The sequence below is a fragment of the Anoplolepis gracilipes genome, chromosome 2 (assembly GCF_047496725.1).
Source record: "Anoplolepis gracilipes chromosome 2, ASM4749672v1, whole genome shotgun sequence".
NCBI classification, from domain to species: domain Eukaryota; kingdom Metazoa; phylum Arthropoda; class Insecta; order Hymenoptera; family Formicidae; genus Anoplolepis; species Anoplolepis gracilipes.
Window position 1 is genome coordinate 10,285,325 of NC_132971.1, and position 27,938 is coordinate 10,313,262.

The window sequence follows — 27,938 nt, forward strand, 5'->3', positions numbered from 1 at the left end:
TATAGAGAGAAATAATATTTTATCAGCTATTCTCGCGATGTCCTTCGTGTTTTATTCAAATGGAATGTACACGTAAGATGAAAAGCTATTTACATTTATGCCAGCGCTAATTTGCATTATAAATTGGTATTTAGTATTCAAATGAGCCGCGAGTTTTAATAAATAGCGGCGCGCATCGTATCACGGTGTATCACTGCGCATGGTGCGTGACATTTCGATTGACGTATACGTACGTGCATCTCCCGACATACGTCAGAGAGGAAGTAATCGCGGTGTGGTGTGTATTGTATACGCCGTACAAATTGCTTTTCTATCTCCCTCTCTCTCTTTCTTTCTTTCTCTGTTTCGTCCACACGTCGTTTGCTTACATACATTACACTAGGTAAGTCACATAAATATTCGAGATATCTTCTTTTCGTCTTCTTTTATTAACGCTTAATCCCGACTGGATGTGAAGAGTATTTATGATTTTACATTTGCAATTTTTTTAATTTCCAAATATATTTACAAAACAGCGATTCTGTTTGTGTAATTCAACACTTGAATACATATTCGGTCGTGATATTTTTCCTGTTGTCGGGATCGTTTCTTTATAAATGAAATTATTAATATTTCGAGATACAAGAGTGCTATTTTGAAGTGATTATCGATATTGTTTAATACACAAAGATGTTTTATATACAGTATATTTATAGAAAATCAATACTTTTAATTTTTCATCCAATAGAGCTTGTAAGGATTCTTGCATCCACAGTGTAATGTATCTTTTTAATCTTTCTTTCTTCCAATACATGTATTTTTAATAATTATAATAATTTGTAAACTTAATCTTAGTTTTCTCCTTTTTGCACATCAATTTTTATTAATTAAATCTTTCCTATATCTTATTGTTAGAAAAATGAGGAGTGGCAGCAGATTACTAAAGGTTCTCCTGCAAGCTTCGGAGAAGGCAGCAAACATTGCCAGGACTTGTCGACAGAAGGAAGCCCTATTTCAGTTGTTGGTACAAGAAAAATCCTTGGAAGAAAAGAATCCTCGTTTCTTTCAGGATTTCAAAACATTAGCTGATGTCCTCATTCAAGAAACTATTAGACACGACATAGAAATTGAGGTAAAAGAGAAAGAGAGAGATAGAGAGAAAGAGAGAGCGAATATGAACTGTTTATAATATTGAATGAAAAGAATGTTGTCGATTTACTTTTATTGTACTTCAAACTCTCTCATTGCACTGTGAATAGTTTCCAGAGCTGGCTAAACTGGTACAAGGCGAAGAAACTAATGTATTCAGTAATACCTTAGGAGAATCTATTATTGTTGAAGTTTGTTCGTGCAGCGAAGACACAACACAAATGCTGACTAAAGTTATGGGCAACGACGCTGTGGCAGCAGAACTGCTTGCTACCGAAGTCCATAAAGACATTCAACTTTCTGATGTGCCAAACATGTTAGAGATCCCCACTGATTTTGACATCAATGTCGATGATCTTGGTATTTGGATAGATCCAATCGGTAAGTATTATAGGCTACAACAGAAATAATTATCTCAGATTACGACATATTCAATTGATGTTTAGTAAATTTAAATTAATTCAGGGCAAGACTGAAAAAAAATATATAAAAGTTGGACAGTATTATGGTAAAACTAAGTCTCTCTCTCTCTCTCTCTCTCTCTCTCTCTCTCTCTCTCTCTCTCTCTCTCTCTCTCTCTCTCTCTCTCTCTCTCTCTCTCTCTCTCTCTCTCTCTCTCTCTCTCTCTCTCTCTCTCTCTCTCTCTCTCTCTCTCTCTCTCTCTCTCTCTCTCTCTCTCTCTCTCTCTCTCTCTCTCTCTCTCTCTCTCTCTCTCTCTCTCTCTCTCTCTCTCTCTCTCTCTCTCTCTCTCTCTCTCTCTCTCTCTCTCTCTCTCTCTCTCTCTCTCTCTCTCTCTCTCTCTCTCTCTCTCTCTCTCTCTCTCTCTCTCTCTCTCTCTCTCTCTCTCTCTCTCTCTCTCTCTCTCTCTCTCTCTCTCTCTCTCTCTCTCTCTCTCTCTCTCTCTCTCTCTCTCTCTCTCTCTCTCTCTCTCTCTCTCTCTCTCTCTCTCTCTCTCTCTCTCTCTCTCTCTCTCTCTCTCTCTCTCTCTCTCTCTCTCTCTCTCTCTCTCTCTCTCTCTCTCTCTCTCTCTCTCTCTCTCTCTCTCTCTCTCTCTCTCTCTCTCTCTCTCTCTCTCTCTCTCTCTCTCTCTCTCTCTCTCTCTCTCTCTCTCTCTCTCTCTCTCTCTCTCTCTCTCTCTCTCTCTCTCTCTCTCTCTCTCTCTCTCTCTCTCTCTCTCTCTCTCTCTCTCTCTCTCTCTCTCTCTCTCTCTCTCTCTCTCTCTCTCTCTCTCTCTCTCTCTCTCTCTCTCTCTCTCTCTCTCTCTCTCTCTCTCTCTCTCTCTCTCTCTCTCTCTCTCTCTCTCTCTCTCTCTTGTTACTAAGAATCATAATTGGCCTGTAAACTGAGACGCAACGCTTGTAAGAATTTCTGTTTGTTTTATAGTTTGATAATACATGCCTGTGGAGCAATTCGTGGAACTTTTGTAGATTCAACAGCAGATTACATAAGTGCAACGGAGGTCCTGGACGAGCAGACTGGTTTACATTTAAGTGGTTTACGTTGTGTCACTGTATTAATCGGGGCATATAAGAAAAGTACGGGAGTACCAGTTTTGGGTGTAGTTAATCAACCTTTTTACACCAATATTGATTCGCAGTAAGTAGAATGAAACGATAAACTTTAATAAATTCAAAATATAAAGTTTTCTCTTTATATTTACTCTCAGAGTCTCTCTGTTTAGTCTTAATATTACAACAAATATATTAATGTATTTATTTATGAATAATAAATGTATTCTCCAGTTTATTATACTGTATTAATTGAACAGATGGACGGGAAAGTGTTACTGGGGCTTTCTGGGAGGTGGCATTAGCAAATCTTCCATAAGTAACACGTGCAATGCCGACAAAATCATTTTACTCAGTCGTTTTGAAGACGCTGACGTGAAATTAAAGCTGTCAAACAACGGGTTCAAATTAATGGAAGCGACTGGAGCGGGATACAAGATACTGAGCGTGGCTCTTGGACAAGCGGCCGCTTATATTTTGTCAAAGTGTTCCACTTACAAGTGGGACACGTGTGGACCGCAAGCACTCCTATTGTCCGTAGGCGGAGGCATCATCGAATTTAAAGAGTTTATCATAAATCCAAATTCAGACAATCTGAGTGTTAATTATTTACCTATCGGGACGAATTTTTCCAATCGTGCAGGCTTGATAGCGTACAGAGATCCTCAAATCTTGGAAAGTTTCAAGTGCATTTTATGTAAATCATCTAATTAAAATTGAAAGGAAAAAAAACATACTGTGATGAAGATGTATCACGATAACATCTGATATTGCATTCTAAAGATATTATTTTCTCCATAGTTACATAATATAATTTATATTTGGTTATATGTATAAGTAAATTGTATTTCATTCCATATAAATTTTATGTAAAAGGATTAGATGATGTGTTTTTATTAACTGTCTTTAGTGATTATTTTGTGATATTATATATATATATATATATATATATATATATACTCTGATTCAATTGTATAAGATATTTATAATACAGATGACAGTGTCCGGTAATAAACTAATAATAATTATTGATTGGACGAATGGATTATTATTATTATTTGTTTAATTGATGTTAATTGTGATAATAATTATGGGTCCAAATATAGATGATTCAATATATATAAATTTGTGCACATTTTTATTTGTATTTGTTACACTAAATTATATATATATATAAGCGGTTTTCTCTCAAGAAATTTAAATCTCGTGTGAAAACCTTAAACTTTATATATTTATCGTTCTATATTTCTATTGTGCGACTCTAATATCTATTAATCCCTCTCCACCATGATAACTCGGCGTGGTTGATTGTGGTTGATTATCATTGTAATTGTTATTGTTATTATTAGGAGTTTCTGATGTTTGCGGGAATAACGGTGGTAATCGATGATCATTAGTATTTGTAGGTTCTTGAACGACAATAATCGGTTGTGTCCAACGATTTCCTCGCTGGTAATGATCCGCTTGATGTCCTGATGGAACATTTTGCCATTGCTGTGATCCTCCGTTAGGATACTGTTGTCGTGTATTGTCGGTGGCAATAATCATCTACAAAAATACCCTTTTTAAACTAACTTTTACACAGTAAGCTTTAAACTTTTCTAAAACACTTATTTCGAAAGTGAATTTTAAATATTGTTTTAGGAACCAGCAAATATGTGTATGTATGTACAGCCTCGATAGATATCATCTTGCTTTTCAAATTATTTTTTCATTTGAAATTTGAAATAAAGAATCTTTTTTTAAAATATCAAAAAAATATAAATAATAAAAAATGTGTATATAATATATATAAATAAAAATGTTTATAATATATTATGTTTATATAATATAAATAATTGTATATCTGTTATAAATATTAAATAAATTTTGTATATAATAAATAATCATTTTTTTGGAAAATTTTTTAGTAGGTACATATAAAAAAATCAATTTTTTAAAACACATTTGAAGATTTTAAAATTTTATTTTAATTATTTATTGTGTATAAAATAAATATCTCGTTAAGAAAATACAAAGTATATGTACTTAAAGAAAGATTTATAATTTAATTGAAAGATACGAAATTTGTGTTTATATATGCGACATTACCATATCTTTTGTTTTTGGATTTTGGCACACCCATTCGACGTCAGAACCAAATATAGTGTTTTGGCTCTGTTGCTGCGGATATGCCCAAGGACCTCGGCCAGGATTATGTCCTTGTCCGGGTCCACCAAAATTATAAAATGGCCATCCCTGATGAGCTTCGACGGCTACGAGTAATACGACCGCAATCAATAGTACCTTCATCCTCTATTGTTAAGAAAAAAAATCGATGTAATAGAAATTACGATTAATGAAATTTTACATGATATGCATTTCTAATTGTTTTTTTGTTAAGGGTTGAAATTTATATTTTTTTCGTCTATTATTCTAATTTATATATTTCTTAAAATAATGCAAACTTTGATGATTTTCAGAAATGAATTATACAACTTGACAATATTAAATTAATTACGTGAAATAAAAAGTTGCAGTATACAATTGACGCAAAGTAAAATTATTTAGTATAGCTGGACTAACGTGAGCTAGCGTTTACTTTCAGAATATCGTAAATATGAAGTTTTATTAAATAAATTTATTAAATAAAATTTACAAAAATGAACAATTACAAGATTATGTGGAGCGACTTTATAAATTTTATATTTCGACAAACGGCTCGTTTGATAAAATTTTTAATCATAATACAGCTCATTCACAATTTTTTAAAATTCGCATATAGTGATTACGCAACCCCATGGCAAATCATGCCATTACTTACGGCAATATTGAAGGAAATGAAGAGTAATAGAAAAACGCGATTGACGAAGAAAACCGCACTTTACGAATGATAAGACACCTCAATGTCACTTCCTTATATAGCAAAATTGACATGCACATATAAAAGTTCCGTGTATCCGGCATCGAATTGAATCCAATTGACCACAATCGACTACGAACTGACTAATAATTTAGATCGATCAATCAATGATATATCGGCAAATATGACGAGACATTCGAGATTTAATAAAGGAAAAAAAGACTTCGCATCTTCGTCAACCGCGATTAGAATTTTCTTGAGATTCGTCATCGTGATACCGGTTTGGAATTTTGACCAAACAGGTATCAAAGTTACGGGAATCACCTCGGCTGCCACTATCATTAAGCATCGAATTATTATTACAGGATGCGCGAACCGGCGGCCGTCGCGGAATTATTGTAATTTACGTCACTCTTTATCATATTGCCGTGTACGCCGCGTGTTTAGCGTATGAAAGGTCAATGAATGTCGCGTATACTCTGAATCTACGTCGCACTTTTTTTCTTCCAGAACATATTTTACAGTTAGCTTTCGATAACCTACGGTATATATAATCTGTGCAAAAATGTAGATAAATACATTTTTATTTCAATCGCAAAGTCCGTTTGACATCGCTAAATCAATTAATTTAGAGAAGAATCGATATATAATATATGTAAAATATTATTTCAATTATAAATTAATTACACACATAACGCGTGATGAAAATTAAACAAAATACTTTCGCTACTCAAAGTTATAAATATTTTTGTACTGTAGATAATTTTAATAAGAGCGATATAATACATATTTAATACTTGTTTCAACATTATTTTATAATAATTAGACAGTCTTCACAATTTGTAAAGAATAATCAGAAATTAACGCTCCGAAAAAAGTCTATATCATAAATTAATCAGAAAAAAGTTCATATATAATCAAATATAAATATATATAATTATATATAAAATATCTATATGTTTTCTTTTTTTGTCTAATCTCTCTTTATTCTTTACACAGAAAAAATAATAAAAAATAGTTGGAAAATAATTAGAAGAATTATTTTTATATTGTTTTTTTAGAGAATGTGAAATTTAAAGAAGAGTGAAAAAAAATACTCATATTTAACCCTTCGTAGTTACTGGGGATTTAAAAGCATATAGTTGAAATTTTAACCTGAAATTTCTTCGACGTGAAAGGAGGGCGGAGTCTGATTCATCCTTTTAACATTTGACTTAAAACCCTTAGATAATGTACTAGACGCTTTGAAAAGTAACTCAGACTTTTACCTGATTTTTTGAAATCCTAGAACAGTAAAAAAATCTGGGGTTAACTTCAAAGACCCAATGCGCCTACCTGAGGGATAGATACACATATGGTATATAAAATATATGTATAATTATATAGGTATTTTTTCTCATTTCTCTAAATTTTATTTTTTTAAAAATTGCAAAAATTAGTCTTCTAATTATTTTTTAATTATTCTTTTTCTTGTATACGGACAAAAATTATACAAGAGAGAAAGAAAACCATATGGATATATTTTATACATATAATTACATATATTTATATTTAATTATGAATTTTTTTCTCGGGAAAGTTTACGAATTTGAAATAAAAACTGAATAAAATACAATCTTAAAATTACCTTTCTGAATATGAAAACAATTGATAAAGGAAAAATATTTATTTCAATTAAATTAAAAAAAATTTCTTTCTCTCTTACGGTTTATTTTTCAATTTATTTAGTTTTTTGAACAAGGTATAAAATGATATTCAGAAAGAATGTATTGTCGTTAAAGTGTAAAGTATATAAATCTTTGCAAAGCATCACGCGATTTTCTTCGCAGTTTTATAATCTTTTATAACAGAATTTTTTTTTTTTTTTTTTTTTTTAATTTTGTGGTACAAATGTCACACTTGATTCACAAAAGTCTGACCGGGCTAATGTCGGCATGTTTGTCGGCATACTTGAAGAATCGGATAAAGGCCAAGTAACAATTTCAACAGCTAGATGGAACCATCGGAACGAATCGTAACTTCAGAACCGGTCATGAACGGCACTCTTTGAGAAAAAACCTCTATAGTTGTGCTCGTATTCGACTTTGCAAGAGATATTTTTTTTTTTTTTAGATATGTGTATCATTTCTGCCGTATTCACAAAAAGTTTTTACGTGGCAAAGATTTTACGAATGCAAAGATCAAATATTTAATCTCCTAAAATTGATTACTAAAAATTTTAACTACATAAATTATAAACTTTTATAAAAATAAATTGCACATTATTTTTCGAAAAATATATCAACTTCTTCTAAAATATATTTATTTCTTCATTTAAATCTATATTTACCTCTTTGAGCGTATCAAGGAATCTAAAATAATGTTAGAATCGAGCTTCAGCCTGGCATTTTCTACATTTATATCGAAATATGATTATTTAATATATTACATTGCTGTTATAACCACTTGAAATAATTTTCAAATGTGAAAATGTTCTTTTCCTTCCTCTTTTTCGTCTCACCATTCTCTATATTTTTCGTCTCGCATTCTATTTTTCTTCTTCGACTGGGCAGCCGTCCAATCGACCATGGTACCATGTACCACGTTCAGAGCAAAACGAACACAAGGTCTTCAATGAACGAAAACACTTCCCTCGCGAGGAGTGTGGTTGCCCATCAAGTACTATGTGTCTCGATATCGGTCGGAAAGAAACTATGTCTCTTGTGAAATTTTTCGCCATCGCTATCGCACACTCAATCACCGATTCCGATTACTTTCGAGTTTGAAGAAGCCGACTTTGAAACTCGCTCGTTAATTCAATGTTTCCCTCTCTCTCTCTCTCTCTCTGCTTTGATACGGACTCTCTCAGGCTTAAATGCCTCTTATTACCGTGCACAACTATTGCCTTCCTAATGAACGTCGTAATTTATAATGCGTGGCGGTTGCCTCTGTCGGGTTTATTGGGCGCAGAAACCGGGGACACTTCAAAGGCCCCCTTATCATTTATGTGTCACATGTTATTCGAGTGGCTATCATCGACTCATCGATCGCGGTGGGGATTTTGCGTAATTCGATTATGTATTCGTGTATACGCAAATTAAATGCGTAAAGTTACGACATCACTCTTGAAGGATAATTAACGAAGCAAACGATCGATCTTACGTGCTAACATCGATGATGCTTTAGGTACTTGTAATTACTATTAAACATTTTATAATGCCACAATTATGTGTATATAATGAAAAATAGACATTTTTAAAATAGTGTTTTAAAATAAAAATCACTTTTTTTAAAATATTTCTATTCTTATATTTATTTATATTTAAATTCTTATGTTTATTATCTATCTATTAGATTAGATTAGATCTTATACTATCTGTTTTTATTTTTTACGTGAAATTAGATCTGTATTCTAGCATCATTGCATGATATACGATTGCATGAATTATACACACAATGACTAAATTACTAAATATTTAATCTAGGATTTATTTCACAATGAACAAGTGCAATGTTATATAAATATCCATTTGATTTTTGATATTTACAAATAATATTATCGATATCTCGATTAATTTTTGAATTTGCAAAAAAAATTTATTTGAAATAGAAAATGGATAACGAAAACTATTGAAATGGAAATGTAAAATGGCTTTTGAAAAAACATGTATTTTAAATGCAAAATACAAAATAGACATTTTTCATTTTAAATGCATTTATTTCAAATAATACACATCTCTGGGGTATATTATATTTGCATTCTTCCTGAGAATCACGCTAATTTTTCTGTCTTTATATTACTTTAAACTTTAAATAATTAGAGATGAGAAAAAAAATTGATGATGAAACACTTGCATTTACTATATTCAGTTATTGTTCATATAATTAAAAGTAAATTAATATTTAATTATAAATGCACTCGTATTAAGAGAAGAAAGTTCTCGTTTCAAGCCACGGACAATCATCTGGTCCCGAGAGCCGAGAGTTCATATATCTTTCTCTCTCTCTCTTTCTCTCCCTCTCTCTCTCTCTCTCTCTCTCTTCTTTCTTTCTTTTTCTCCGCGGTGCAACTTTTTCTCGATGTGAAATAATTGACGCGTTTCTCCTCCGCGGCGATCCCACGAAACGTGTGCATGCACACATACACACACGCGGCCAGAGAAGGCCGTGAACATTAATGCGTCTCCCCGATGTGACAGACAGACCGCGTGTCCGTAGTGTCGGACGGGAACAGAAGGAGAGGCGGAGTTCAACGAGCGGTCGTGCTCGAAATCGAGAATACGTCCTTCTCCGCGAGAGACGACGAGGTGGAAGGAATTTTAGTTGTAATGCGGACTACAGAGTATTATTTATTAATAGCAAACCCGCGATGGCATATACGTATCTGTGTGTGTATGTGTATACGTATAGATGTATATGCGCTACGAGGGAGTGGCGCGAACGCCATGCTAGAGCGAACGCAACAGCAACGATGAATCGTGGAACGGATCTCTTGGTGTCTCTCTCCCATCCTCTCCCTTCGTCGGGGTATAACAGCTCGGCGATCACTCTCTCTTTCTCTCTCCCGCGCTTTAGGTTTCCCGATCTCTTCACCTTTCTTATACCCCCGCGAATGGTTCTTCTGTCGCACCGTTCGCACTCTCTCTCTCTCTCTCTCTCTCTCTTTCTTCTTTCCGCTCTGCATCCCTCTCGCTCCCACACGGAGTGTTTGCTCTCGCTCGTTCGGCCTTTCTCTCTTTCCTTATACCGGTCAACACACGGTTGGCCGCCTCTCGCTCGCGCACCCACGGGACAGCTCGCCGTTGTAGGAGAGTAGACGAGCGCTTTGTCGGCGCCCGCGGCTGAGATCAAACGCGCCGACCGCTCGCCCCTGCCCCTTCCCACCGCGCCGTAACACGACCAAGGCTCCTCCGTACGTTCGTTCCTCCGCTCTGGACTGGTCTTTCTTTCTCTCTCTTTCTTTCTCTCGCTCTTTCCCGCCAGTATCGTCCGGCAAACTACGTCGGAGAATCCACAGCATGCTGGTCGGCCGGTCGCTGGTCGCTGGACCGACGAGTCGTTCGCTCTCGCCGAGCTCGCTAGCGGCAAAACCGTATTATAGCCTTCTCTGTATCCTGTCCTGCGTCGGGGGCCCCCGTGTACCTCGTGGGCCCTGTCCCCTTCGCGCGCGCGCGCGCGAGAGAGAGAAAGAGAGAGAGAGAGAGACCCCCATAGTTCCCCTCGCGATAAATATTTACCTCGCCCTTTTGACGTTGTTACCGTCTAATCGACGCAATTGCGCGCGACGCTTGACAGTTAGCCGACGACGATGACAACGTCTCGGTGCGCGTGACACGCTTTATTTCTCTCGAGCGTTTAATTAGCGGCTCCGATGTCGCGGACGTGATGCTTTCATGTCCAGCTGCTATCTTCTCAATTTACGACTAGGCGAATGAAATTATGGCATAATGTTGTCGAGTTCGGTGTCTCCGATCCGTAGATAAGCAAAAATAATATTTATTCATGGCCGAGTTGGATGACACAATTCGAATTACGGTCGATCTCCATTCCTTGTTTGTGACAGTCGATCGCTAATAAAATTACTTAAACTCTCAACAAGAGGGAGAGAGAGAGAGAAGGGAACGATTGAACTCTTACCGGTGGGCACAAGAAACGCATCTGGAAATAGTTTATTATTTATAGATGACTCTCGCGCGTGAATTCACGCACACACGGAAACGCAGGTAGAGAAAGAGAGAGAGAGAGAGAGAGAGAGAGAGAGGGAGAGAAAGAGAAAGAAAAAGAGCGTGTATGCGAGTGCTCGCTGTCGGCGTTATTTCGAGGCTAGTCTGTACTCGCGTTTTTGAGCCGCGCGTTTTATTCCCCTTGCCGAACAGAGAGCGAGAGCTCTCCCCCCCCCCCCGCCGCCGCCTGCGCCGTTCCCCTAAGCCCCCGTGCCTCTCACCGCGGAACCGTCATCTCGCTCCCTCCGATCCCGCTCCCCGCAACCCCCCGCTAAGCCGGCCGCCGTTTCCCTTTTGCCTCTGTCTTCCCCTCGTCCAGGTCGCCGCGCCTCCCTTTCTCCACTGCCCCGCCTCTCTCTCTCTCTTTCTCCCTCGAACCCGACCTTCTCTCTGCCGCCTCTTAAAAACGAGACTTGCCGCCGACTTTCCGACAAAGGAATAAAGAAAAGAAACAACTAGCCACGCTACGCGGCTGAAGATGGCACGGCAAACCGTACCGCAACGCCGGCACGGCACGGCACGGCACGGCATGGCACAGCACGCCACAGCTTGGCATGGCGGGTAGAGAGAGGCCTTTCTGTATAGGGAGTGCGAGGGGGATGCTTCGGCACCGACAGTGGCGTCGGTCGCGCGGGGACTCTCGAGATGGAAAATGCCGAAATATTCGCCCTAATCTTCTAGTCCGTTGTCATTTTAACCCCGATATTTACCGACGTAACGCATGCATTACTGGCCCCTTTACTGCCGATTTTCTCTATATTTAAATATACACGCATGCGTGCCTTAATATAAATGTCAAAAAATTACACGTGAAACTTTAAATTAAAAATTTTTTTTTCTTTTTCCCAAAAATATTTGAGCCGCCACGTAATAAAGATTGAAAAGGAAAAGTAACATTGTTTATACATTCTGTACATTTGTTTATTTTTATATGCAGGGTGTCCTGTAATTGGTGAAAAACCTGCTAATGGTAGATTCTTGAGATCATTTGGCGACGATTTTTTCTCAGCGAAAATGTCGAGGCATCAATCATTTCGGAGTTATAAGCGATTGAAAAAGAAGCGCTTTCACAAACTAAACTTTGGGGAGTTAAAAAATTACCTATACATTCTTCGATTAATAAATAGAGTTTACTCTAATGGAATTTTAATTTAAGGCTTGATTACAAAGATATAATGATAAAAATTGGAAACCCGCAAAAAATGATGACGCCCTCGATATTTTCGCTGAGAAAAAGTCGACTTCAAATGATGTGAAGAATCTGCCATTAACAGGTTTTTTACCAATTACAGAACACCCTGTATATGTGTTTAAAAAAAAAAAAACCAACCCGATGGAATTAATTTTCCTTCGCGAAATGATACGTTTTTATTGTTCGATAGCGATTGTTGAAAAGACGCTTGCGATGTTACTTTTCTTTTTCAATCTTCATTACTGCGTCGCGGCTCAAATATTTGACAGAGAGAAAAAATTTTTAATTTAAAGTTTCATGTGTAATTTTGACATTTATATTATAGCACGTATGTATATTTAAATATGAAAAAATTGACGCGAAACTATATTCAAGTTAGCAAATACATCGCGATGTGTGATATTTAATTTCGCTCTGCACAAGCGGTCAGGGCAAAACTTTTGTACACAAAGAACCTCGGGGTCGTTTTTGTCCGAGTTAATTGTTTCTCTTTTTTCTTTTTTTTTTTTTTTTTTTTTGTTTTTATTTCGCTGAAGCGTGTGATGCCAACAGTAGCGGACGGCATGGCAGTAGGATGTTTAGGGGTGGGTGGGGGGAGGGGAAGCTGGTATATATCCCGAAGCGGCGAACCCTTCTTCGATGGCGACGCCTATGTTTCTTCTGAAACACCGCTAGGAGATAATAGCGTGCGGGTACAGTCTCCAAAAAGAGTATATTTCCGATTCGATATACGGCCTTTCCGAGTATAGTACTGCGCAGCAGTACCTCTCGGTGAAGCAACGTAAATAAAGAATATATATCTCAACGAAGAGAAAGAGAGAGAGAGAGAGAGAGAGAGAGAGAGACAGAGGAATGCGAAATCGGAGCGCTTTATCCCAATTTGTTTGCCTCCCTCTCGTTTCTCCGGCTCTCGTGCTTCATTGAAGCACAGACGATGACGTGCGTGTAAACAACATCCGTGCAAACGGATCAAAATCATTCAATGGCAAGGATATCGATTCCGCGACAAAAGTAGGCCGAAAGTTTAGGATTTTTTTTTTTTTTTTTTTTTTTGTAATAACGATCACGTTCGCGCCCATTCATGTTTCTATCGTAATTCTACACACGTGCGAGATGAAGACAAAATAATTCTTGATTTTATTTATGGATCTTCGAGTGTTGTGGTGAAAAATTTAGGTAATTAATTGTAACGCGTGTTTATTTATAATGAACAGCTGAACTTTGATGCTGATGAATTTTTTTTTATCTGTCATTATTATCCAGTTGTGGACAATATTAAGTATGTTTGTGATACAATTTTCATTTTGAAAAATATACATTCAGTATAACAGATTCCTATATAAAATAATAATTAAGTTAATTGGAGGAAAAGTTTTGAAATAGCGCTTTCTTTCTCCTTCTATTAATCTAAAGAGATGATAAAAATACGATGATAAATAAGAATGTCTCTTTCTCTTTTATCAGACTTTATCTATATCTATGAGCATGATCTGTCGGACAGTTTTTCGATCCGTCTCTCTATTATTTGGTTTAGTTAAGAAGACGGACCAGAAGACTTTCAAATTTCCTGATTTACGGAGGCGAGAGATAGCTTTTGAAAATCGCCGCGAAAATGATATAGCCCCTCGCACAGACATTCATAAAAGGTACGTCGGAACCGCGTCAGAACCCAAACACACGCGCGGTTCGTAATTTCTGATGCTCGGCGCGACGTCGTTTTGCATACTTACTCCGGAAACGACCGAGTCAAAGATCGCCGCCGCGGCGATATTTTGACGATACGTCGGGCAAAAAAAAAAAAAAAAAAAAGCGACGTATCTCGCGATATAAATCACGACGAGCGGAACAATTGTTTTTGGAAAGATCAATCTTTACGATGTATCTATATACACATATATATGTATATCGCGAGAAATATCCGAATCACGTGCGATTCTTGTCTCAGCGAAGCGAAATTTATGTTAATGTGTCACTCTGAGATTTTGCCTGGTGTCAGGCATCGTCTCTTCTCGCGTCGAAAATAATCCTCGGCATTTTAGGCTCGTTTTACATCTCGAAAATACTCAGAAATCGAATTATTTTCCTGTTCCTATAATAATTATTACGGCTCGACAGTCAATAAAATTCCTTTATACACATTGCAAGGAACTACGAATTATGGGTAATAAATATTAATCAACAAATTGAAATTTTATTATAAACAGAGACGTGCAAAATGAGGGTCCAAATTTATTTGAAATAGAAAATGCAAAATAGTTGCAACATTTCCATTTAAACATGCAAAATACAAAATAATTTTTAAACATCCATTTAAAGTAGGAAATGGAAAATAGACATTTTTGAAATGATTTTTTAAAATAAAAATAATTTTTTAAAAATATTTATATTCTTATATTTATTTATATTTAAATTCTTATTCTTATTATCTATCTATTAGATTAGATTAGATCTTATACGTTCTTATTTTTTACGTGAAATATCTGTATTCTAGCATTATTGCATGATATACGATTACATGAATTATACATACAATGACTAAATTACTAAATATTTAATCTAGGATTTATTTTACAATAAACAAGTGCAAGGCAATGTTACATATAAATATCCATTTATTGATATTTACAACTAATATTATCGATATCTCGATTAATTTTTGAATTTGCAAAAAAAATTTATTTGAAATAGAAAATGGATAATGAAAACTATTGAAATGGAAATGTAAAATGGCTTGTGAAAGAACATGTATTTTAAATGCAAAATACAAAATAGACGTTTTACATTTTACATTTCCATTTTAAATGCATTTATTTCAAATAATATCACATCTCTGATTATAAATAACAATATTATAAATATTATTGAATTTTATTAAAGATTATTAATAATCGACTCGTGACTCGGAGAGAGTTTTAATCGCAGGCAAGTTTTCCCTAATCAAATAAAATATGAGATAAATTAAAAAAAAAGAATGTATCTAGGATTACACACGGACACGAAAGAGCACCAAACCGTTACAATTCTAGGTCGTGTAAATCGGGCTTGGTGCGCTTTTCGGAGAGGAAGACAGCTCTCGCGCTCGCGCACTCGGTCGGCGAACGGGTATGCAAAGGAGAAGGAGAAAATAAGAGAACGGCTGGAAGACGGAGGATGCTGCGAGAGAAGAGAAGAGTCGCCGCGCCTCCCTACCTTCGGGGTACGCGTATCCTCGGCTCGGCACTGACATGAACGCGGGCTCTGCCTGGCCTGGCCTGGCCTGGCCCCGCGTCATGGTATGGTGGTGGGCTGCTGCAACGATGGTGCCGACGCCGACAATGATAGTGGTGCCACCACTGTATATACGTAATGATGGTGGTGGTGGCGATGGCGATGGCAGTGGTGGTGGTGGTGTGCGACGGGTAGGGAATTACGGGGAACGCGCTTTTAGGCAAGGACGAGCGTCCGTAGTCGTGTCCGAGCCGCGAGAGGAGCGGGACCTCTGCGTCCGCCTCTGCCCCTGTCTCTGTCTCTGCGAGAGCAAGATTTTCGTTTCGCTTGCGAAAAGCGAGCACACGGCCTCGAGAGCGAGTGTAGTGACGTAGAAATCGCGTAAAATATCCGCTCGTTCCTTCGAATTCGACGGAAGCGGAGCGAGCTCCGCCGCTACGAGCACGTGTGCGGTGCGCGAGTGCATCGACGACGACGACGACGACGACGACGATAGCGGCGGCGGCGACGGTCGTCTGGCTGTGCGCTCGCTCGGAATGTCAATGGTGCGTACGTAAAGGGACGACCCCGGATGTTTGTGCGTATACGTATACGTGTATTACATCGTTGTACCGGGAGTGACAGATCGACCGGGGGTGCGGGGAGGAGTCGTTTATTTACGGGAAACCCATCGCTGATGCGTAAGCGGAGGTACCTGGGGAGAGAGAACACACCGGATATCTCGCGTGCTTCCAGATTCATGGCGTGTTAGTAACTGAACGGAGAAACAAAGTGTCGTTCGGTACCGGGTCAGATTTACGAGAGAGGGAGAGAGAGAGAGAGAGAGAAAGAGAGAGAGAGAGAGAGAGAGAGAGAGAGAGAGAGAACGAGTGATAGAAGCACAGAGGGATCGCACACGCCGATCGTACGCACGCACGCACGCACGCACGACGCACGCACGTACGCACGCACGCATGAAGGTCCCATGGCTACCGGATTGGTAAAGTGGTGGCGAGCAAGATTCCTCGCCGGCTACAGACCCTTTTCTGGTAATAATTCCTTCTTCCTCTTGGAGAACGCATGCCTCTTCCGCCGCGATATGATTGCGCGATATCGAGATTCGCCGAAGAAAAAGAATGCACGCCGGATGTTATTCAAATCAGAGTCGCGAAGACGAAACGCGCGGAATGTTTATTTCGTTTCTTAAATTCCCATGCTACGATATAGAATGTTTAATTTTAATGTAGGATGTCTACTCTTTGGAAAAACATGGGAAACCTAAAATTCTTTTGTACCTGAAAAAATCAAAAAATTCTCGCGGAAATTTTATTGAAAAATTTTATTATAATTCAGGGAATTTTTTTTATATTCTCTCAAATAAATTTTTTACTCTTGAATATTGAATTGTATATTTTAAATATGTTATAAATAAGTGTATACCTGTCTCTGTTTATATATTCAATCTCTTAATAAAATATTGAATATAAATATTTTCTATTATAATATTTAGCGATAAAAAAATGAAAATATTAGAGAGTGAAAAATGTCGGTTTTACAAAAAGCTATTCAGTTTTGTTTGAAATTTAAGTTTATTAACTTTGCGTTTTTCTTTCGAATAAGTGAAAGACATTTTAGAAAACATAATAAAAAACCTTATTTTATTTAGAAAGTTGCATGAAAAATCTTTACAATATTCCGTTATTTAAACTTTTGAATAAAAATACCCGTACAACGTAATGTTGAAAATACCGCGAAAGTTAATTTCTACATTTTTAACAAATTTTTATATACATATATGGTTTCCTTTTACAAATCTTACAAATATTATCGATTGAATAAAATTGTGAATTGTACATTAAATATTTTATAAACTTGTAAGCAAAGATATTTTTATTCAGGAAATTTTCAAACAATTTTTTTTCTATGAGATTTAAATAGACATCTTATAAATAAAAGTTTTCAGCTAAATTACAACAGTTTATTTATTGGAAAATTCTTTGTGCATGAAAAATGCGCATATTTTTTATATATGAATAAACTCGTACACATGTTTTCTGTCTTATCGAAAGGAAATAATCTCGAATTATATAGCTTCTATTATATTACTTCGGTTCGCTTTGTGAGTCATCCTCACTATTTCTTGTATGCAAATCTTTTTACCTGAACGTTAGAAAGCTTTACATCTGACCGACATCTGGTAGTGCCTCGAGCTTTGATCTCGAAAATCATTCGCTCTTATTGTCGTCTAGCTTTCGACCTTGACGAGTCGACGGGAAAATTTACGAGACAGTTCTCGGAAGAGAAAGAGATTACCGTTTCGCTTAAATATCAGCGGCAGATCCGAAACAAGATGAAACGAGGTAATATCAGTAAATTACAGTTTTCATGTCTTTCCCGCTCACAGTTAAGCGACGTTCGGTAAAATCAACTTGTGAATCACACGCGGTATATTTTTCTAAAAATAAAAATTAAATGTGCAACCGTATAGCTGTTGTTATAACACATGCATCGTGTTTATGTACAATGTTTCTCCAACACGATGCTTTAACGATTAGACAATGTTGGCGACGATCACAAGACGCAATTTAATTGCGAGAATAATTATTACATATAGCTCATCGATTTGATAAAATCATCTTGTTAGAAAGAAAAACGCTATAGATTTATGCGAATAAAAATTTGGAATCTTTCTCTTAAAATTATTAGAACAGGAATAAGAATTTGAAGATATCTTTGAATAAATCAGTGAATTGCTTAAAAAATGATGGGCAACGAAAGGTAAAAGAAAAATAGGTCTCGAAAAAAGAATACAGTCACTCAGTTTGTGGTACCTAATACGATCAATCGTATCCTGTCGTGAAAAAATGACCGTCATCAGGATAATGTTAAAATGCTATACAAAGGGTCATGGTCATAATTAGATTTTTTGGCTTTCGAGGGATATCTAACTATCCACAAGCCTCCACGTTTATCACGCACAACGTAATGTTGAAAATAACGCGAAAGTTAATTTCTACATTTTTAAAAAATTTTTATATACATATATAGTTTCCTTTTACAAATCTTAGAAATATTATCGATTGAATGAAGTTGTGAGTTGTAGATTTAATATAGCGAAATTAAATATTTTATAAACTTTTAAGCAATATCTATTTGTTTAATTGTCAAAGGGCTTATTTATACCGAGTAATAACAATAAATCTGTATACGAGGATTTTTGAAGGATTACGAAAATCGAATTGTGCAAAACGGCGTATACGAATCTCGATATCGCTCATTCTGTAGTAACAATTGCATGATATTAATAGTTATTAAAATAATTTAATGTAAAGTTTTTAGAATAATTAATTATTACAATCGGTTCTTTTTTTCACATCATTGATATGCATATATTTTTCCATATATATTATTTTATATATAATAATATAATATATATTTTTAACATATTTCTCTCATGTGTATCTTTAGGACTTTCTTTTGTGTATTTTATTCATTCACTATTTTACACTTACTGCTTGGTCAACGTGCAGACAATAAAAATATTATATAATCCAACATCTTCATTCTACACACATGTGTATTGAAATAAAAAGGAAAGTGTTGAGAATAGGGAGATTGTTTTGTCCTAATTAAGAGAATACGAAATTTAGAATTGAACAGTAAATAAAAGATATATGTGATATGTTCTTCTAACAAAATTAATAAGTGATAAAAAATCTTAATATAAAATGTCATAAAATAAAATATTAAAAAAAAGATGAAGATTACGCACATATGTTCAAGTATTTTGTAATACGTACAGTGCCTTGAGGTCATCGAGTTACAACTTCCGAAAATGATACATCGCAGATATTCGTTAGTTTTCTACTTTGGTAATTTATATAACGTACAAGTATCAAATTTCGAGGGCAAGTTTGTGTTGCACTTAACACACACATGTGTACTCAACGCGCGCGCGTATGCTCGTCTGTCGTTCGGGTTTAACAACTAGGTACATACGTCTGTCGTATGTACGTACATCCGTGCTCTGTACCCGTTAGGTGGGACGAATTTATGATCCATTACACAATGGTTGGCGATAAAACCAAAGCTTACAATACGGAATATAAAAAAAGCTGTTCAAGGTAACATGCCGACATGCGAATTTCAAACGCGACTTGACGTGAAACTCTTCCCGACGATTCTTTTTACGTTGCATTATGCAATTTCCTTGCACGTACGTATAAATATTTATCGTTTGAAAATAAAAATTTAAATTGTTCAACAAAATAACTGAAAATTCATTTAAATAAGAAATTGTAGAAACTTGATTCGTTCATAATTTTGTCAAGTTTCTGTAATTTCGATTTCAATTTATTTCCATTTATTTTGTTGAACAATTTAAATTTTTATTTTCAAATGATGAATATTTAAATTGTTCAACAAAATAAATAAAAATAAGTTTAAATAAGAAATTATAGAAATTTGATAAAATTGTGAATGAATCAAATTTCTATAATTTCTTCTTATTTAAATTTATTTTCATTCATTTTGTGCAACAATTTAAATTTTTATTTTCAAATGATAAATATTTAAATTGTTCAATAAAATAAATGAAATTAAATTTAAATAAGAAATTATAGAAACTTGCTTCATTCAAAATTTTATCAATTTTCAATTTCTTATTTAAATTTATTTTCATTTATTTTGTTGAACAATTTAAATATTTATCATTTGAAAATAAAAATTTAAACTGTTCAACAAAATGAATAAAAATAAATAAGAAATTGTAGAAACTTGATAAAATTGTGAATGAAAGTTATAGAAATTATATTATTTCAAACTTTCAATTTTGAGATTTGCAAAACAACAAAGTCGGCGGCCCCCAACATCAAAGTTCGATTGATTTAGAGTTCCAGCTGCTTTTCCGGTTAGCTAGCTTGTACGAAAGGTTTCCTCCCCGACGGAACACCGTGCGACCGGTGCGCAGAGAAGCGGTAAAAATACCGCCCCTGCACCAAACACGCCACGGGTGCGGATGTGTCGGCACAGCTCGTGTTAAATGCCGCCTTTTATTCGCCCCCCTCTCTCTCTCTCTTTCTGTTTGCACGAAACAGAAATCGCGCGACGAGAGAGAGAGAGAGCGCGAACGAATGCGGCTTCCCGATCGCATTCCTGGCACGTTGCATCGTCTTGTAGAACATCTAATTAAAAAAAAAAAAATTAATCTTGCGAAATAATAACGTCCCTTGCTTTGATTTTTACATTTATTATTATTATGGAAATAAAATCCTGAATCACGTGTTGCGGGCTTTTTTGAGATATTTTAAAATACATATTACGTTTTCCGATTTAGTTTTTCGTACTTTCGTGCGTCATTCGTGCCTCCTTGTTGACATTTTTTTTGTTTGGGTACATCGTTTATCTCCGGAATGTCTGTTACATTATCGTAACAGATTTCACAATCAGTTATTTCTGCCACTTCGTAAACAGTTTTCGATATGTGATTACATAAGTTTTTTGAGTGCAAAGGAGAAAAACAAACTTGTATTTTACTACAAAATATATGCTTGAGCAGGAAAGGGGCTCCACTCTTTAAAAAGTAGGTTTGAGTTAAATTAGAATTTTTTTTCAAAGTAGGAATGCGGAGGGAAGGATGGAATTCCTTCTCCTCACGCATGTACTTTGCAGTAAAGTAAAATAATAAAATACATTGTTTTCCGGCATAAGTTAAAAGTTTATTTTCCTCTGTGCGTAATTTTCGTTTCAGCAAAAGCGTTGCAAATGTCATGTAAAATTACACAACTGTAACATCGAATGTATTAACATTTTTAAACACGATATGCCAACGTCAAAGTTACTAAAGCTAGTAATTGAGAACTATTTACATATATTACACTCAAGATATATTTTTTCAAGTTTAAAAGGTAGAAAAAATTTCGTAATGATCTCAGAAATCAAAAAAGAAAGTCAGACTAATTGATAGCAAAGTATACACATAATTCAGAACTATAATATATGTGGAAATTAAAGCGAAGAGCTGTACAAACTTTTTCTTAAGATTTACATAAAAAAAGTCCGCAATCTCTATTCTAGTTGCACAAAGAAGAAAAAAATACGACTATGTAGATTGAATAAAGTTCTGGGAACAGTGCCCTTGCATAATGAGTCCTTTCTGTTGTCTACTCGCAGTTGTGGGGACTAACACGGAAGGTAGCGATTCCGAGGAGTTGCTGACGGGGGTCCCGACGACCTGCAACGTCTCGTCACCGCCGACGACGGAGTCGCAGCCGACTTTAATTTCCCCTGCGGAGCCACCGCAGGTAGCGGTTGATGGCTCCAGCGTACCTGCAGCAGGACCTACCGGTAATGACGAACAGCCTACTTGCGGTACAACGAAACAGCTTAGTTTCGAGGTGAAATACTTTAATTTATATATCTCGGTAGGGAAGAAGGAGAGATGGAGGAAATTTCTAGTAAACGAGACGTCGCGTAATTACTTAAAGATCTCGTTATAAAAGCGTTTCTTGGAAAAATTTATCATATTAAGTTGTCACAATTTTTGTTTAATAAGTATTTTATATTTGAATATTTTTTATTCGTTTCTTTTTCATTTTTATATGATTGTCAATATTATTTGTGCAATTTTTTTAATTTTATATTCTTTTATTTATCTATATAATTGTCTTATATTTCAAGCCACGTAAATTCAACTTTAAAATGTGATAAATTCAATTGTTGATTTTAATACAATTTTTTACATCAAAATCAGTGCTTTTAAGATAATTAATAAAAACCAACAGTTATTGTCAATTATAATCAATGGAACTAAAAAATTTCATTATTGTTATACAAGTATTCAAACGAAAAACCTGCTAATATTTATTTCATGATATTTTTTGAAGAATAAACCTACACCCTTTTTATCAAGATTTTTTTGTCCTTTTTATGATCCGTAAAATTGTATTATCAACTACAAATTCTATTTAATTTGTTTTTCTACAACAGCTTAATTTAAGCTTAATCTGAACGCGAATTTATATATCGCGGTAGGGAATAAAGAGAGATGGAGGAAATTTCTAGTAAACGAAACGTCGCGTAATTACTTAAAGATCTCGTTATAAAAGCGTTTCTTGGAAAAATTTATCATATTAAGTGGTCACAATTTTTGTTTAATAAGTATTTTATATCTGAATATTTTTTATTCGTTTCTTCTTCATTTTTGTATGATTGTCAATATTATTTGTGCAATTTTTTTAATTTTATATTCTTTAATTTATCTATATAATTGTCTTATATTTCAAGCCACGTAAATTCAACTTTAAAATCTCATAAATTCAATTGTTGATTTTAATACAATTTTTTATATCAAAATCAGTGCTTTTAAGATAATTAATGAAAACCAACAGTTATTATCAATTATAATCAATGGAACTAAAAAAATTCATTATTGTTATACAAGTATTCCAACGAAACGCATGATAATATTTATTACATGATATTTTTTGAAGAACAAATCTACACCCTTTTTATCAAGATTTTTTTGTCCTTTTTATTATCCGCAAAATTATATTACCAACTACAAATTCTATTTAATTTGTTGTAATTTGTTCTTTTACACCAGCTTAATTTAAGCTTAATCTGAACGCGATTCCGTTCCCGTTGCAGGAATTCGAATGCGACGTGTCGGTCGCGGAAGGTGACAGGAGGCGGCAGGAGTTCTCCTTTACCCTGTATGACTTCGACGGCCACGGGAAGATCACGAAGGACGATATAGCCGGCCTGGTGACTACCATCTACGACACGCTGGGCGCCTCGATACAAGTACCACCGTGCGGTAGCAAGACGATCAAGGTGAAGCTGACGGTGTCGCCGGATCAGCGGACCAGCAGCAGCAGCAGCCAGACACCTCGCAACCCAGCTACCGGCGCCGGTCTTGCGAATGCCACGCAAACATCGCAGACGACGACGACGACGACGACCACGTTACCCGATGGTGGTCACCAGCACGGCTCGTCGTCCTGTTGCCATTTAAAGCACGCCGTCCCGTGCAGCCATGCAACTGTCACCGCTGCCGCAACAACGCGTGCCACCGCCCGACATTGCGCGAGCAGAGTTCCTAGAAGGAGGAGAGCAACGCGGTATCGCTGTCAGGTGAGAGACCTACATTCCTCGTATGCCCACGTACATGGATACATATGTATAATACATCGATTACGCCGACTGTCTCGGGATGCCGATCTCGTCGTCGGCGTATACAAGAAGGAAGAGAGAAATAAATGGACGTTTCCTTCGGGCACAAAGAAATTTTGTTTTCGATCCTTTCGAGGTTTAAATCTCTACAATTTTGTATATACAATATTATATGTATATACAATATTATAATAATATATAAACAACAAATTATATATTAGATATCTTAAAGAATGGTTAAAAGATGAGATCTGTTGAAAAACGTTTGACAGGAATGTTGTATCTCAAATTCACAGGCTATATATTATTTATATACAGGGTTTTCGAAAAGTCTGGAAACGTTCGATAATCTCGAAAATAAAGCATTATAGTAAATTAAAAAAAATATAAATTACTTAATATTAAAAATTCTGAAATATTAATATACTGCACATATAATATATGCAGTATATTTATATTTCAGAATTTTTAATATTAAGTAATTTATATTTTTTTAATTAACTATATCATAATTTAATTAATATTTTATTACAAACGCTTAACAAATTATATGTATATGTATATATATAATAAGAGACATTTCGCATAATTATTTATCTAAATATTTATATTCAATAATTGATATCTTTTCCTATGTATTTCTAAATAAAATAAAAATGCATTATTATATCATATATGATCCGAGAAATGTCGTTTCAAGTTTATGTCTGTTTTATTTATTATCGTTTTCGTTGTAGACTGAACGAAAGGAAGTGGAGACTCACAGCGAGGATGACGACGAAAACACCCGTGCGAATCGAGTACAGCAGGAAGAGCTGCGCAGAAGAGTCGGTCCGGTGCCCCATTTACCATCCCCCTATTCAAACAGCTCAGAGGGTGATGTGAGCGACGATAGTGACACTTCCCCCGCGTTCTCGCCATTAACGCCTCTTCTTACGACGAATCAGAGGAAACGGAGTGGAGCTCTGCAAAGGCAACAATTGTTGGAGATTATTCAGGCTAATATGGAAAAAAATAATCTCAGTTTTCACACATCAAGGTGAGTTAATTGCTTCATCAGTTTCGTCAAGTTGTAGCTCATTATTAAATTATTAAAAATTAACTTTGACAGTCTTAATAGTTTTGAACATATTATTTACAAGAATATTTTCATTTATATAAATTTATATTATTAGGACATAGAATGTGTTTAGAACTGATGATTATAAATAGAATTTATTTTTTTTTCTGCAGGAAGCGACATCAAAACGAGCAACCGCGCATTCCATCTCATAGTCCTCATCTAGGAACCTCGAATCACAATAACCAAGACTATCAAGCATCTGTGGAGCCTCGTCAAGCTGCTGTCAACTATCACAAACCGATTCGGGAAAACACAACAACTCATAATTCCGTGTCGTTTCCCAAAACCCCGGCGAAATCGCGGACGGCAAATCTGATGAGGAAAGCACGGCACACGACACCGAGGAACAACACGGTACATTCCTCCCCGCAGACGACGTACTCGCAGATGCTGAATCGTAACGTCATCGTGCCGACGACAGCGGTCTACAACGATTCCCCGCAACACACGACCCACCGCAACATCGTTAACCTCGTGCCCAACAACAACCAAACTGCCAATCATCAGACAATTACCAATAATCACAACAATTTGCAGCGCAACGACGCGCAGTTTGCTCCTTCGCAACAGTGCGGTAGGTCCAAGAAGCATCAGCTGAAGCACGCAACGCGAGAACAGGACCAGGCCCGAGCGATGGCACAGGTTGTGCGTTGGCTAGAGCGCGAATTCTCGCAGAGTGCGGTGGCGGCCACGTCCAGCCGTAGGCACGTTCACGAACACATACATCACCACTATCATCACTATCACGCCGAGGCTCTGGTTTAATTGACGGTCACGGAAAGTCTTTTTTTATATGTTAAATTTTTGGAAAAAGCTTACCAGGTAGCAAGCATGTTATTTTGACGTCGAAAACTGGTCATTTCTGGTTCAGTGACGCCACGTGACCAAATAATGTCTATTTTAAACCATCTTTTTTGTGACATTTTTTAACTAAAAGCTCATTTAATTTTTTGTAATATCTTAAATTATTAAAACAATTTTGTGTATAATTTTGATATTCACAATTCTCTATATCTCAGGGCCCTAACATGAATTTCATCTATAACCTGGGACTTTATCATGACATTTGATCATGAATCTTTTCCTCTAGCGTGAATTGAAATGTCATTAAAACATCACTAATAGGTTTAAAATGGTCATGAAGTCACGTCTTTTTAACGTCTTGTAATGTCGTCATCGGTCTGTGACATTAGTCGGTCATTTTTTCGTCATTACATCACGTCATATTTGATTCGAATTGACCATATTTTGACGTCAAAATATCGTGTGCTTGCTACTGTTGTGGGTTACAATATGCTCGCGTATATTTTAGAAGATTTTTTATTTGCATTTATTTTCGATATTGAGGAAATACTTTTCAAACAGCATTGTGAGACATTTTATCTTGGAGCTCTTATATTACGGATTATCTTAAGAAATCGTATGCGACCTTGGTATATAAATTATTCATTGACTCCAATTTGTATTCTTCTATAAGGCGAACTGTGTAATTTGTATATATATCGCGTCGTTCAATTATGTATCTCTAGTGTTAATATGCGGATAATGATGATGCGTCATCAGATTTTTATTCTAATATAAACGACTGAGTTTTCTCCCCCGGGTATCGAAAAATCTGGCGTATTTGCGATGCTTTTCGATGTTGCCTTTGTTACGTAAATTTATAAGCATCGTATAGATGAGAGATGAGATTTTTATACTTTTCCATGTTGAGTAAATATCAAATGATATTGCAGTTTGTTTTAAATTATTACGGAAGACACGTGTAAACTACACGAACTACTTGCGCGAGTTTTTTCCTTGAGCAAAGATATAGTTACTATAAAAATCTCAGGCTTACAATTTATCGCACTACGAAACGAATGCATTTCAAGATTTAGAAACACGTGGATTATTGCGCATGTGTTGTAAGAGTGAAAATTATATTTTTGCTCGAAAAAATGCAGGCGTTCCTTTCACTCGAATTTATGGTAAACTACGGCTGCTACCCATCGTTGTACATAAAAAATATCCCAAAGAGAATTCTTCCTTCAGTATACAAGACGTTATGACAAACAGCCTAGAGTCGTAACGATTATATAAAAAAAAAAAAAGCAAAGCAATTCGAAAAATGGTCTCGTACGAATGTTCCTGTAATCAGAGATTGATATTCTCTTTGCCGAACATAGTTTCGAACGCAAGTTTAATGGTGCTTGTATAATACATGTAGATTCTCGAGTGAACGAACGGAATTTTTTCGGTAAAGAAATGTCATTCTCGTACATACAGAGCGTCCTCATACTTTCGCGCAGACAGATTGTTCGGCCATTTTTAAGATACTCTTTTTTTTTAATAGAAATACATTTTTAGGAAATAAAGGAAAATTTTTTAGTAAATTAAGTTTTAGAAGAAGAAAAGATAATACTCTACGATTAATTTTGCGTGCGATTAAACCTTAATAGGATTTCAATTCAAGGCTTGTTAAAAGTGTTAAACGATAGAGCGTTAAAAATTGAAAAAAATTGCGATCAAGAATATTTATTTGAACTCTTAGAAAAATTTGACACTTAAGAATGTCTCGGAGCACGCCCTATGTATATCTCGCTAGTCCCAAATTATGACAAAAAGCTCTTTTGTTATCTGCATAGTATAATGGATATCTAGAAAGAGAGTGCGACCATGAAATTCTTACTCTAGTGCCTTGTAATCTATAACTTTGGTCTTCTGTTTACAAACCTCTTTTAATTCATCACACATGTGAGTCATCATGTTCGTCCCGTATTGGACTGTATTAGTAAGATTCGTTTTGCTATTGTAAATCTCGTTGCGAGAACTTGGATCGTTGTTAGAGTTGTTGAAACGGCGATTACTCACCATTGTGTAACGCAAATTATGAACGTCGACAATATCTCTCAATCAACAATGAGAGAAGTATTACGATTACCTTTAGCACGCGTACTAGCGTAATTAATATTAAATGCAACTAATTTTAAGATTAGATACATTGAGAGAGAAAGAGAGAGACAAACGTGTAAGCGTCCTCGATAATATTATTATGTTGCGAATCATGTAATTTTATATATTGATATATATATTTGTAATTTGT

General features: G+C 35.7%; 3 protein-coding genes across 7 annotated transcripts; 2 read left to right on the forward strand and 1 right to left on the reverse strand.

Moving 5' to 3' along the window:
• The first annotated feature begins 115 nt into the window (after positions 1–115).
• Ipp (inositol polyphosphate 1-phosphatase) lies at positions 116–3,761 on the forward strand. 3 transcript variants are annotated; one of them, XM_072911740.1, is made up of 5 exons: positions 116–277; positions 895–1,111; positions 1,239–1,509; positions 2,556–2,724; positions 2,897–3,761. In XM_072911740.1, the coding sequence occupies exons 2-5, from the start codon at positions 899–901 to the stop codon at positions 3,348–3,350; spliced, it is 1,107 nt and encodes a 368-aa protein (XP_072767841.1). In that variant the 5' UTR covers positions 116–277; positions 895–898; the 3' UTR covers positions 3,351–3,761. The 3 variants fall into 3 exon arrangements, with proteins under 3 accessions (XP_072767841.1, XP_072767840.1, XP_072767839.1); XM_072911739.1 differs by having other exon boundaries at positions 118–382; XM_072911738.1 differs by lacking the exon at positions 116–277 and adding an exon at positions 733–755.
• LOC140676570 (uncharacterized) lies at positions 3,758–19,496 on the reverse strand. Of its 3 annotated transcripts, none has more exons than XM_072911748.1 (3): positions 19,359–19,496; positions 4,728–4,931; positions 3,758–4,184 (listed from the first exon to the last, which is right to left on the reverse strand). In XM_072911748.1, exons 2-3 carry the CDS (start codon positions 4,926–4,928, stop codon positions 3,885–3,887), a joined length of 501 nt encoding a protein of 166 aa, XP_072767849.1. In that variant the 5' UTR covers positions 4,929–4,931; positions 19,359–19,496; the 3' UTR covers positions 3,758–3,884. The 3 variants fall into 3 exon arrangements, with proteins under 3 accessions (XP_072767849.1, XP_072767846.1, XP_072767847.1); XM_072911745.1 differs by lacking the exon at positions 19,359–19,496 and adding an exon at positions 5,803–5,835; XM_072911746.1 differs by lacking the exon at positions 19,359–19,496 and adding an exon at positions 5,440–5,600.
• On the forward strand, positions 16,456–27,884 carry Nkd (NKD inhibitor of WNT signaling pathway naked cuticle). Its single transcript, XM_072911733.1, has 5 exons — positions 16,456–16,607; positions 21,730–21,953; positions 23,206–23,691; positions 24,468–24,769; positions 24,964–27,884. Exons 1-5 carry the CDS (start codon positions 16,544–16,546, stop codon positions 25,616–25,618), a joined length of 1,731 nt encoding a protein of 576 aa, XP_072767834.1. The 5' UTR covers positions 16,456–16,543; the 3' UTR covers positions 25,619–27,884.
• Positions 27,885–27,938: the final 54 nt, after the last annotated feature.